The sequence below is a fragment of the Cebus imitator genome, unplaced genomic scaffold (assembly GCF_001604975.1).
Source record: "Cebus imitator isolate Cc_AM_T3 unplaced genomic scaffold, Cebus_imitator-1.0 Scaffold201, whole genome shotgun sequence".
NCBI classification, from domain to species: domain Eukaryota; kingdom Metazoa; phylum Chordata; class Mammalia; order Primates; family Cebidae; genus Cebus; species Cebus imitator.
In genome coordinates, this window is record NW_016107516.1 from 2,099,394 (window position 1) to 2,113,672 (window position 14,279).

The following is a 14,279-nucleotide window of genomic DNA, read 5'->3' on the forward strand; positions in this document are numbered from 1 at the left end:
CACAAATCCCAGATAAGGTCTGAGACCTCTCAGCAACTGGAGTGCTGGTTGTGGGGAAGGAGCACCAAAGCACTTAGCTTTTCACTCCTCTAGTCTGCTGAGCATTGATGAGCAATGTAATCAAGACAAGCTGTGATGTGGTTTATTGTTTTCCTGTTGGAAAAGCTACTTTTGTCCTGCAGAAGTTATCAAAGTGACTATCCAGGTGGAAAATTCCTTGCACAGGCAATTTGAAGGATCCCTAGTGGCAGGGGGCAACATTACCCTTGATGAATAAGTCATTAGTAATTAGTCCTCAAAAGAAAGTTTTTATCTCTCATGGGCTGTTAACATTTCATGATAGATTCTCAATTACTTTGTTGAATGCTTTGATCCCACTATAAATATCAGTCCCTGGTGTTTCATTCCAACTTCCACAATCCTCAGTGCAGGAAAGAGGGAAGGTTTAGGAATGCACACGGGTGAAGGTGAGGATCACACCCGGTCTACCTAGGTAGGGTTATCCTTTGGGCAAGGCAGACTCAACATGTCCTAATCATTACATCATTATCACCTCCCTCACATGCACCCCTGAGCCCTCCTTCTTAATTGTAGTCTACAATTAAGTAAAGGACACCCTCCTAGATCCAGTCATCCAGCTCCCCTATATGGAAAACTTCTTCAGTCCCTCAATTCTTCCTCAACTCCCATTACCAATCCATTGCCAAATCATATAATTTCTACCTCTAAAACATCTGTCAATAGGAATCTTCATCCCCTTGCATTCATTTATTACCTGGTATTTTCCCACTTTTAGAGAGGGCCAGGAACAAGTCAAGGGGAGATGGAACCTCATTAGGCCCAGGGCTAAAGGGACACTAGGTGTGCAGTAAGTAAGGCTCTCCCAAGGAAACGGAAGATGCAGAGCCTAAAGAAAAAGCTAAGATCCACATTTTGGAAAGAGGGTCTGGAAGTATCAAATCCAAGACTGCATTTGGCCATGAGAGGAGAATGGGGTATAGGGCAGTTGCTGAGTAATACTCAGTATTTAAAGCTCCCACTTATGGCAGGATATAATGGCCAGGTGAGATGGGATAGGAGGATATTGGAATTGTAATAATCTCCTAAATCAAGCCTCAATAACAGTACTTAAAATTTAAATTCTTTTATTAGTCTTTTTTTCCCCTAAACTGCCACACACAATTCTAAGCTGTAAGAGGACCAGGATCTTTCTATCTTGTTCATTGTCATATCTCCAGTGCCTCTCACAGAACTTCATATATGACAGGACACTATTAAATATTTGTTAAATAATTATACAGATGCTCGTGAATGCGGAAACTCTAATCTCATCACTCCAGTGCTTAGGATTCTTCAAGTAACTTCTCAAAGCCTTTAGGATGAAATAAATCTGGAATCCTCAGATTAGCACAAAAACAAAAAAGAGTCATCTGGTTTCTGCAGGTTATTTTCCCACCTAATAGTTTGCCATTTCCTTCCTCCTCTTCCTGCAAGGAGGGAGCATTCCAGTCACAGTAAACTGCTTACAGTTATTCACATGTGTCACATTCATTTATCTCTTTCCTCATAACCACAGTTCATCTAGCAATAATTGCTTCAGAAATCACCCTTTCCAGAAAACTTTCTCCAACTCCATGACTGGTTTTAGTTAGATGTCAAAATATTTCACATCATCATATTTTAATGTTTCAGTTTTATTTTCCATGTCTGTTCAAGATATATACTCCCTACAGATGGTAGAATTGCCAGCCAGCCCCCACATTAGAGCAACTAAGACAATTCCTTAAAATCTCTCTCTCTCTCTCTCTCTCTCTCTCTGTGTGTGTGTGTGTGTGTGTGTGTGTATGTATGTGTGTATGTTTGTTCTATTGGTTCTGTTTCTCTGGAGAGCCCTAACACAGGTTTTTCTATTTTAACTCTGTGTCTAGAACTTAGAATAATGAGTAAATGAAAAATGAAATCTGGTGTGGAATTGCCCTCCCTTAATACACGGGGACTCTGCAGTACAGAGCTGTTGAGCTATTCAGAAGGAAATACTTATGAGATTGGCTTAAACTAGGTACCCAAGCTTATCCCTCATTCCTCTGGTTACTTGATCACCTGAGACATAATAAAAAGTAATGAAGAATACGTACACTTTATAAACCTATTTATTCTGTTTGAGTGCCAGGGGAACCCTTTGCAAAGATTTCAACCAGCACCACAAACCCTGTGAATTGGGAGTAGTCATGTTGGAGCCTCTTCCTTCCTCAGAGATGTCAGTATCAGCTATTCTGCTAGAGCTAAAGGCTTGATGTCTTTATGCATACCGCCCCACCCTTTCTTGTGTAGGCTTTGATTTCTGAATGACTGATGAGTCACTGAGAAAGACCTCCATACCAGCTGCTTGGGTCTTTCCATCATTCAACATCTGGACCAAATAAAACCTCAGCATATGTCTTCAGTGAGGTAAGAATCAGTGACCTGTGAACAAACAGGTGACCAAAGTTCTGGCCAAGGACTGCCAGCCTCAGGCTCTCTTCCCCAGTGATTGCTGGACTCCTGGGTTTATACTTGAAAATGAGAGCTTATTCTTGATACGTGTGATGGAGTAAGAACTTGTAAATATGTACTAAAAAACTCTGACAATAAAGTTCTCACCAAAATGTTGCACATCACCAACTCCATCTTCCTTGGGCACGTCTCTCTGGGCATCATCCTCCTCCATCAAGATCTTCTGCTGAATCTCGAAGGAGAAACTGGAATCAGTGCCAGCCTGCACACAGCAAGAAAAGAGACGTATCATGATTGGAAATCTGAACTGACCTCTGAAAACTTAAGTTCAGCATAACCTCTGTGTTGAACAGATGTTTAACATCTGGGGAAACTGCTTCCGAAGTTGAAAACCAGACGTTCAGCCCACGTGGTGGCTCATGCCTGTAATCCCAGCACTTTGGGAGACTGAGGCGTGCAGATCACAAGGTCAAGAGATTGAGACCATCCTGGCCAACATGGTGAAACCCCGTTTCTACTAAAAATACAAAAATTAGCTGGGTGTGGTGGCATGCACCTGTAGTCCCAGCTATGCGGGAGGCCGAGGCAGGCGAATCACTTGTACCTGTGGGTACAGCCTCTGGGAGGCAGAGGTGCAGTGAGCCAAGATTGCACCACTGCACTCCAGCCTGGCAACAGAGTGAGACTCTGTCTCAAAAAAGAAAAACAGATGTCTTGGATCACCCTGTTATTCCACTGCTATCTACCCTTTAAAACAACAAAACTTCACCACTACCAGCACCACTAATAACAAAAGCACACTTTTATCTAGAACAAACAGATTCTGGCAAACAAGTGACAGACAATGCTTAGACCAAAAGAGGAACCGGTTTCTTAGCATAGTGATTTCTTCTTGGGCATGTTGCTGCTTATTTTCTATTTTTCATCCCATGCTTATTATTTACCAGCCATTCTGTTAGGTATTTTGTCTTTATTATTTCTTCTGATTTTTACAAATCCCATGTTATATGGAAAGAAACTAGTGTCCTTGTTCTCAAGAGCTTCCCAAAGAGTTCCTGACTTTAAGTCTGGCTTTCTGCAGCTGTCATATCTAGTATTCTCTGTAGACACAGGGGAGCCCCAGGAGATGATCTCATTCTATTGTCATGTAAGTGAGGGCTCCCATTTGTCATAAACCTAGTATGCCAAGTATTGTCCTGCTTGATTCTCACTACGTCTCTGAGACTAAGTGCCGTCATTTTTTATTTAACAAATGAGGAGCCAGAGACTGATGAAGAATAAGGGAGTTATCAAAGGTCACATTACCAGCGACGTACATTTTCTAATAAGGTAACAATCAATATCTCCTATTCAAATGCTAAAACATACCAGGTTGTGTTTATATTGCCCTGGGTGTATTAAAGAGAATGAACTTGAATGGTGGCAGAACTGGAGGCAGAAAGACAAGTTAGAGGTCTATATAATAATTCACGGAAGAGATGCTAAGAAACTAAAGGCATTTGTATAAGACAGTAAGATGCAGACTCTGTGATATATATGGGAAGTAAAATTCATCAGACCAACATGATTTATTGATTCTGAAAGGTATGTACAAGGGAGAGAGAATTTGATGTGGGAAAGTGATGGATGATAGGGTGCCATTATCTACAAATGGCAATACTGGAAGTGGAGCAGATGTGGGTGAGAAGAATTTAATTCTGGACATGTTGAATTGAAATATATCTGTAGGGCATCTAAGTGAAGGGCAGGGTAGAGAGTAAGACTAGAGATATATATCTGGAAGATGCAAATCATGACAAGTTTTGTTTTTCCGCAAAATGGGTGGGAGCAAGGCAAACTGTCTCCTAGGCTGAGGGAGATGTTAAAGATCTAGGAAAACAGATTAAGTGACAGAGCAATGTCCTGAGAGAAGAGAGAGAGGTTGAGGTCAAGAACCCAGCTGGAGTATTGGTCTTGACGGGAATAAGCTCTCTTTATCTCAAAAGAACGGGTAGTGAAAGCAGGTAAGAGTAGATGTCAATGTAGGTCAACAGCTATTGATGAGAAGGTTAAAATTAGAGGATTTTTACATATTGAGGGCCTCATTTTTGCCTGTGAAGAACATGGCAGAGTCTTCCATTAAAAGTCTACCAGCGTGAATATTATTGTAGGAAATAACTGCTGAAATATAAACTTCCATAAGTTATATTTAAAAGAGGTGTTAAAAACTTTTGTGCTATAAGCAATACCATCAAAAAGGTGAAATGGCAGCCCACAAAGCAGGAGAAAATGTTTGCAAATTATATATCTAATAAGGGACTCTCAGAGTATGTGTGAAACTCTTAAAATTCAAAATACTTGGCAAAGTGTGGTGGCTCACTCCTGTAATCCCAGCACTTTGGGAGGCCGAAGGAGGAGAATCTCTTGAGCCCAGGATTTCGAGACCAGCCTGGGAAGCAGCGAGAGATTCTGACTCTTCCAAAAATTTTTAAAAATTAGCCAGGCATGGTGCCATGTGTCTGTGTTTCCAGCTACTTGGAGGCTGAGACAGGAGGATATCTTGAGTCCCGGAGTTAGGTGCTTCAGTGAGCCGTCATCATGTTACTGTGCTCCAGCCTGGATAACAGAGCAAGACACTGTCTAATAAAAAATCAAAATACTCAAAGGACTTGAGTAGATATTGCTCCAAAGAAGTTATACAAGTGGCTAATAGATACTGAACATCTTCAACCATTTGGGAAATGCACATCAATACCACAATATGACACCATTTGATACCCACTAGGATGGCTATAATAAAAACGACAGATTGTAACAAGTATTGAGGAGAATGGAGAAATTGCAACACTCTTAGGGTGTTTGTGGAAATACAGAATGCCTCTTTGGATCACAATCTGCCAGATCCTCTAAAGGTTAACAGGGCTGCCATAAAGCCCAGAAATTCCACTGCTGCGTATATACCCCAGAGAACTGAAAACATACATTCTCACAAAAACTTGGTTGCAAATGTTCATGGTGTCATCATTTGTAATAGCAAAAAAATGGAAACAACTCGGATATCTTTCAAAAGGGAAGTGGATAAAGTGTGATATATCTATACAATGGAATATTATTCAGCAATACAAATGAATGAAGTACTGAGACAATGCTTCAACATGAATGAACTTTGAAAACATGCTACATGAAAGAAGCTAGTCACAAGAAATCACATATTACATGATTACATTTATATAAACTATCCAGAATAGGCAAATCTACAGAGACAGAAAATAGATTTGTGGTTATCCAGAAGTGAATGTGGGGAAAAGATGAAAGAGGAATAGGGAGTGACCGCTAATGGGTCTGGATTTTCTTTTGAGAGTGAGAAAAATATTCTAAAGTTAGATTGTGAATGACTCTTTGAATGTATTAATAACCATTGAATTGTAAACTTTAGGTGAATTATATAGTGTATAAATTACATCTCAATACAAGCTATTTTTTTAAAGCTTCACGGAAGATTTTTAGGGCAGTGAAAATACTCTAAGATACTGTAATAGTGAATACATATTATTATATATTTGTCTAAACCCATAGAATGTACAATACCAAGAGTGAATCCTAATGTAAATTATGGTCTTTGCATGATGGCGATGAATCAATGTAGGTTCATCAGTTCACCAGTTGTAACACACATACCACCCTAGTGGGGATGTTAATAAAGGGAGAGGCCATGTTTGTGTGAGGATGGGAGCATATGAGAAATCTCTGTACCTTCCTCTCAGTTTTACTATGAACCAAAAAATAGTCTTTAAATAAAAATACAGTCTTAAAAATTTTGCTGTGACCAAAAAAAAAAAAAAAAAAAAAAAAAAAAAAAAAAAAAAAAAAAAAAAAAAAAAAAAAAAAAAAAAAATTTTAGAAAAAAAAAAAAAAAAAAAAAAAAAAAGTCTTTAAAAAAAAAAAGCAGAAGCTTAAAGTCTAAGGAAAAGATTGTTTATGGAGGCAAGAAGGGAACACTGCTAAAGACCAGATAATAATAACGGCCATTATATTTGAGGGCTTATAAGCCAGGCACTGTGCTACGTGTTTTACCTACATTATCTCCTTTAACCTTCACCATAACCCCATATATATATTTGGTACTTTTCCCTCAATTTACAGACAATACAATTAAAGCTCAGAAAAACAAAGAACTTGTCAAAAGTCAGCAGTGAGAAAGAAAGATAAAATGCAGATCTACATCTGTTTGAGGCTGTTCCTTAATACATGTGCTGTGCTGTCTCCCTCAGGCATTGCCCTGCTCTCTAACTATAACTTTCTAGGTTCCACAGAAATGCCAACATCTTTAGGCCAGCCTCTTTTTCCAGGGCATTCCTACAATGTTCTAGGTCTGTCAGTCTTAGAGTGGTAGATAGCATTTCCACCTCTGCAGTCTTAATGAAGAGTTGCAGAATAAGCACATTTATAATAAAACTGTTGTGGAATAAATGTATTGATAAATTATGATTCTCCTTAACTCCTCCACACGCAGGAGTCCTAGACGCCCAGCTGACGCCCTGTACAGAGTGATTTCCTGATGTTCAGAGCACGTAGAGCTAGAGTAACTCAGAGCCCAACCCAAAGAAAATGTATCTCTTTATTCTATTTGAAGGGCCTATGAATGGGAATAAAAGAACAAACATTGATCTCAATCGTTAGACAACGCCCATACCCATTCACTGTCAAGGTGGTTCTTGAGTTCTACAGCCTTCCAGCTTTCCTCATGTAATAACTGCAGATATACCTAAATTAGTTCCTGGCATGTAGGAGGGCTTCAAGAAGTTTTTTCTTCCTTTTTCATTCCTTTGCAGTTCCCTGCTCCTCCTACTCCTACTTGATAACCATGAAAAGCTCACTGTTTCACTTCAAACCTCTGCTGGGCGCAGCGACTCACACCTGTAATCCCAGCACTTTGGGAGACTGAGGCATGTGGATCACCTGAGGTCAGGAGTTTGAGACCAGCCTGGCCAACTTGGCAAAACCCCATCTCTACTAAAAATATGAAAATTAGCCGGGCGTGGCGGTGGGCACCTGTAGTCCCAGCTACTCGGGAGGCTGAAGCAGGAGAATCGCTTTAACCTGGGAGGCAGAGGCTACAATGAGCCAAGATCACACCATTGCACTCCAGCCTGGGCAAAAGAGTGAGACTCCATCTCAAAAATAAATAAAATAAAATAATTAAATAAAATTATAAACTCAAACCTCTAGTCTGGAATGGAGTAAATATAAAGGAAGAGACAAAAGACAAACCTAGCTCCCCAGATCAGCTGCCTAAACTCCTCTGTGGCCTGGTAATTATGACAAAATGGTATTGGAGACTAACTGCCTCCTGATGAAACTATGACACCTGTCCACATATGTCTTAATGCCACATTATTAGAATGTAAAAAGCAGTAGAAGAAGAATAGTGCTTTCTAATAAAGTGCAATATTCCAATGTTTACGTGAGCTTACATTGTGTTAGACATTGTGCTAAAGTCTGTACAGACATCTTGTCATTTTATTCTCACACAATCTTTTGAGGTAGGTTCTTCTAACTGATAGGCAAGAAAATTGAGGGCAGAAGAAGAGGAATAACTTCTCTAAGGTCACCTAGTCTGTAAGTGAGGGGTCAGCAATCTCCTCTTCATCTGTGTGGCCCTAAGTCAGCTCTCTCCATTTCTGCATTAGATTGTCTCCTTATCCCTTCTGTTATTACCAAGCTCCCTTTCATGGAAACTGTTCTCCTAAAAGTGGTATGGTGGAAAATGATTCTAATGTGTAAATAAGATTATAAGCAATTATCCAATATCAATGGAAAAACGCTAGAGTAAATATTAGAACACAGAGTCTAATACCGCGTTAAGAAAATATACCATGACCAAGTAGGATTTGTTTCTGGAATGCAAGGATGATTCAATATGAGGAAATCTATTAATATAAATACCATATTAGTAGACGTAAGAAGAATAATCATAAATTATCCCCAGTTAGGGAAAAAGCTTTCTAAAATTCTTTAAATTTTATTTTATTAAACAAATTTTTTTGGAGACAGGGTCTCACTGTTGCCCGGGCTGGAGTGGTGCAATCAACACTTACTGCAGCCTCAACCTCCTGGGCTCAAGTGATTCTTCTGCCTCAGCCTTCTAAGCAGCTAGGACTACAGGCGTGTATCACTGTATCTGGCCAATATTTTTATTTTTGTTTTTTAGAAATGTTGCCCAGGTTGGTCCTATAGTCCTAGTCTCAAGCTATTCTCCTGCCTCAGCCTCCCAAAGTGCTGGGATTACAGGCATGAGCCACCACACTGGGCCTCCCCACCCCCCAAAAAAAGGCTTTTAACAAAACTCAATTCCTATTCCTAATAAAAACATGAAGAAAATAGAAAGGGATGCATATTTTCTTTACTTGATCTCAGCCATAGGGCCAAGAAATGATGATGCATATTTTCCTATACCTTGATCCTAAAGCCACTGTTATGTTTAGTCAGAAAATACTAGAGGTATTTCCACTAAGATTAGAAAAAGGTAAGGATGTTTACTCTCTGCATCTATTGAACGTTGTTTTTAACCAACACAATTAAAAAAGAAAAAAACTCATAGAAAAGGGAAAAGAAGAAATAAAACTATTTACAGATGATATAGTTTACCCAGAGAACCTGAGAAAATCAATGATAAACTCACAGACCACAAAATAATCTTTTAAAAATGCTAAAGATAATGTTAATTTTAAAATAACTTCAAGTGTCGGAAAAGCTGTAACGATAGCACAAAGAACATTTTTTTTTCTGGAACTACTTGAGAGTAAATTGTGAACAGACAGCCATCACTCTTGAATAATGTGCAACCCTTCAAAGAAGGGCATTTTTCAGATAACCAATACACAAGAATCAAAATCAGGAAATTGTCATTGACACTACCATAAAATTCACAAACTCCATTACTGGGATAATTACTAGAATTATCCCAGTAATATTTAGAGGATCTAATCTAAGAACATGTGTTATATTTAGTTTTTCTGACTCTTTAGTTGTTTTTTTCTTTCTTTCAGTCTGGACGAGTTCAGTGTGGGTGGCCTCTCACAGGCTAATTTATCCTCAGAACAAGGGGTAATGGAACAGACAAACAGAGTGACCACAATCAAAACCCATCCTGCCAGACATATAAAACGAATAATTGCTTGAGTATGTAGAGAAATCTGGAAGTGATGCCATACTTTTATCTTATTTTTACTCAAAAAGTTTTGAAGCACACTATAAAATAGGAATATGTTAAATGATGAATATTCATTCTGCTGAATTCTTCCTAGACAGAATGTTCACAAGAAAAAAAAAAAATTGTCTTATTTCCAAAATGGCTCTCCTAAATTAGATTTAGCAGTATATCTAGTCTTAGATCAGTATATGCTCAGCTCTAACTGGTCTTCAAGAAAATCTCAGAGTCTATTCTTAGATTAAATTTTAAAGAGATACACTGAGAACACAACTATCCTCATTTTGTTAGTTATTACTTCTAAGCAAGTTTTAAAAGATACTCTAATCTGACTCTGCCTCAAAATTCTGTCCAGATTATCATGAATTCTTTGGGGCTGTAGTTCAAATTTCTTTATATGTAAAGCCTACAACTATTTTTTCCTAGTTATATTTTTATGGTAATCAAATCACTAGCTTTCATCCATATTGACTGTCTGAAGGTTTCTGAAAGTATAATAGGTATATAAGTAACTTCCATACTATGCTTATTTGATGAATTTCTGAAAAATCAACACAGATAGATTACTGGATTTGCTATCATTCTTGTGGAGCTGCTTTTCTGAGAACAGATTGGAAAGGGAAAGAGAGGGAATTGTGGGTAGGGTCAAATTCCTCTTCTAGGTTGCCAGAGGCAAAAGCATACTGAGGAACTTTTTAAACATACAGATTCCTGGCTAGGAGCGGTAGCATGTGCCTGTAGTCCCAGCTGCTCAGGAGGTAAAGGTGGGAAGATCACTTGTGCCCGTGAGTTTGAGACCAGCCTGGGCAACATAGTTAGACCCTGTCTCTAAAACAAACATGCAAACAAACAAATAAATAAAAATAAAAATACAGGTGCCTTAACCTCACTCCAGACTTTCTGAATCAGAATCTGTATGCGTAGGCTCAGTAATATGTGTTTTTTTGTTGTTGCTATTATTTTTGAAACAGAGTCTCCCTTTGTCATTCAGGCTGGAGTGCAGTGGGACGATCTCAGCTTACTGCAAGCTCCACCTCCTGGGTTCAAGAGATTCTTGTGCCACAACTTCCTGAGTAGTTGAGATTACAGGAGTGCATCATCACGCGGGCTAATTTTTGTATTTGTAGGAGAGACGAGATTTTGCCATGTTAACCAGGCTGGTCTTGAACTCTTGGCTTCAAGTGTTGTGACTGCCTTGGCCTTCTGAAGTCCTGAAATTACAGGTGTGAGCTACTGCGCCTGGCCAGGTTCAATAATAAGTGTTTTTTTTTTTTTTTTGGGACGGAGTTTCACTCTTGTTACCCAGGCTGGGGTGCAATGGCGCGATCTCGGCTCACTGCAACGTCCGCCTCCTGGGTTCAGGCAATTCAATAATAAGTGTTTTTAAGAAGATTCCCAGGACAGTCTTCTGCAGTAAGCTTAACACATACTTTGACTAGCTTTGAGAAATTGTGTTCTACAGAATGTCAGTTTAACAGAATGATCCCATAAAAAACTAAGAGGAGTTTTGGAAATGATGCACTCTATAGCCCCTCCTTAGCAAGCCATGGGACATATTAGTATATGCATTTAGTATAGGCTCTAAGGAAATACCTACTTAATTTTGTTTCATCCAGCATTTCTCAAATTTATTTGTGTATACCACACACTTTTGTTGACTCAACACATATGCACCCCAAAGAGCATGACTTTAAGAGAGGTTGATATAGAACATAATCCTCTCCATGCCACTCCTTTATTAACAGATCAGCAACTGTTTGATGTTAGTCAGCTCAGCAACGAATGTAACTTCAAACTTTCATAAGGAATATTGTACAGGTTGCATAAGATCTTCGTGCCTAGTATTATTCTCCAGCTCTTCCTCTGTTCATTCCTAAACTTTAGATATTTTTAAAAAACTGTTAACAGTTACGATGACTGATGTGCACTGATTTCTTACTCTGTACAGGCTGTTTTCTAAGCACTTTGCAGGCATTATATCACTTAATACACAGCCCTCTGAGGTAGTTTCATTACTATAACAATGTTATAACAGAATACTGAGGTACAGAGATATTAAACAACTAGACCTAAGAAAACTCATAGTAAGTGGTGAAGCAGGTATAGACATTAAATCCAGGCTGTCAGGTTCAAAGCCAGTAGTATTAACTACTTCATTATTCCACCTGGATAATGTAGATTGATATGGTTTGGCTCTGTGTCCCACCTAAATCTCATCTTAAATTGTCATCCCCACATGTCAAGGGGGGCACCTGGTGGAAGGTGATTGTATCATGGGAGTGGTTTCTCCCACGCTGTTCTCCTGATAGTGAATTTCCACAAGGTCTGGTGGTTTAAAAGTGTTTGGCAGTCCTCCTCACCTCCTATGGCCATGTAAGAAATGCCTTGCTTCCCCTTCACTTTCTGCCATGATTGTAAGATTCCTGAAGCCTCCTCAGCCATATGGAACTGTGAGTCAATTAAATCTTTTTCCTTTATAAATTGCCCGGTCTCCAGTTGTTCTTTATAGTGTGTGAAAATGGACTAATACAAGATTCTTTGGCAATCTCATTCAAAGCCAAAGCTTCCCTGTCCATGGCTTCCTAAACCCTGTTCCTAACACTTGCTGTCTCTTCTTAGCTAAGATCAGCATCCCTAACTGCTTGTTAGACATCAGTGAGGAGGTATAACTGGGTGCTCAAACTTAACATATCTCTGTAGAATCTCATCTTCCCTTTCCAATCTTACCCTTCCTTTTGTTTTCTCTCTTTCCAGCATTCATGAGTTTCTTCATCTGACAACTGTGAGCACTTACCATACATTTGGCACTGTGCTCTATTGGGAACTTAAAGGTGAATAGGACTTCTTATTCCTGACTTCTGTTTGCCTCGTAACTTCAGTGAACACATGCTTTGTCATGGCCACTTTCTTCTCTTTCTGCGTTTTGTCCTTCCAGATTAGCCTCCATCAGCTGTTTTATTCTCTAAGTTGTTCTTAAGTCATATCACTCGAAAAAGAATTTGGTTGTTGGATTGTCTTTCTCTGAAAGGTCACTGGCATGTCTGTAGGTGCAGTGGCAGATTGTATTCCAAAAATGGCCCCAGTGACTCACATGCTCCTCCTACTCTGTGACGCTGGCAGCCCTCCATCATGAGGTGGGGTCTCCATTTCTCCCCTTGGATCTGGATGGGCCTATCAATACTAGTGGAAGTGATGTTGCGCTATGTGCTCTTCAAGGCTAAGCTCTAAAAGGCAAACAGCTTCTTCCTTGCCCTTCAGTGAAGCTTGCCCTTGGAACCTAGACCCTGAGTCATGAGGAAGAAGAAAGACTATATGGGGTCACTATATAAGGTGTTCTTGGTGACAGCCCCTGCTGATGACCCAGCTGGCAGCCAGCACCAACCTCCAGACAAGTGAGTAAGATTTCAGGTGATTCCCAGTCCTAGCCTTTGCGTGTCCTCAGCTGATGCTGAGTGAAGTAGAGACAAGATGTTCTCTCTGAGCCTTACCTAAATTGCAGAGTTGGAGCAGCATAAATACTGTCATTGCTTTAAGCCACTGAATTTTGGGGTGTCTGTTACACTGCAGTGGACGATGAGAACCAGTGCCTACCTCTGCACCAGCTATTCACAGGGGCAGAGTCATAAAGTATAGCTACCTAGAAGGAGCTGCTGCTGGGGAAGCAGGCACCATTATTAAATGTCAGTTGTGTGCCATCCTTTTCACATTTTTAATCCTCTGTAGCACTTAATAAAGTAGTTTGTGTGTAGTATATATCGAATAAATATTTGCTAAATTGAGTTGAAATATGGCGTGATAGTTAAGTACGTGACCTTAGCAGTCAGATAAACCGTACAAACCACAGCTCTAAATGCTACAGCTGTGTGATAGGAAGCAGGTGTCTTCCCCAATCCATCAGTGTCTATGTTTTTATGGTAATAAAACTATAACACTCTGAAATTGATGTAAGAATTAAATGTTTAAGGCATGTGCAAGTGCCTAAGAATGTGAGACTCATGCTAAATCTCTCTCTCTCATTCTCTCTTAAATTTTAGGACAAAATGAAAAGGATTGTAGCCTGATTGTGAGGGATCTTGAATGCATAGTTAAGGTTCATTTTTTAGGCATTAGGGACTCACGGAAAATTACAGAGGTGTGATATGCGTAAGGCAGAGTTTGAGATTACTATGGCAATAATGTGTAGAAAGGATATATAAAAACCAGTGCCGAAGCTAAAGTCAGTGTCTAAGAATGTTAGGATTTAAAAAAGACTTAAAAATATAGCCAGGGGGATATCAGGTCAGCAGCAAATGGCAAGATAATATCACAAGGGAAATTTCCATAGATTTTGATTGACTCGGTTTGAGTCTACCTTGGAAAAAGTTAAAATAAGAAAAGCAAAGTCCAAAATTGGTCTCAGTAATTTGGTGGCATTTATTAAAAATTGTTCATATAGGATGCCCTATGATTCAACAATTTCACTTCTAAAAGTCTATCTGAAGGGCCGGGCGCGGTGGCTCAAGCCTGTAATCCCAGCACTTTGGGAGGCCGAGGCGGGTGGATCACGAGGTCAAGAGATCGAGACCATCCTGGTCAACATGGTGAAACCCCGTCTCTA

General features: G+C 39.5%; 1 protein-coding gene across 12 annotated transcripts in view; it reads right to left on the minus strand.

The window, feature by feature from the left end:
- The window catches only part of PHLDB2 (pleckstrin homology like domain family B member 2), a 226,885-nt gene that overhangs the window by 118,452 nt on the left and 94,154 nt on the right, over positions 1-14,279 (minus strand). For all 12 annotated transcript variants that reach the window (XM_017547815.2, XM_017547811.2, XM_017547806.2 and 9 more), the window contains exon 2: positions 2,641-2,755. In XM_017547815.2, the coding sequence (XP_017403304.1) occupies positions 2,641-2,707 (67 nt within the window). In that variant the 5' untranslated portion in view covers positions 2,708-2,755. The remainder of the gene's footprint in view (positions 1-2,640; positions 2,756-14,279) is intronic.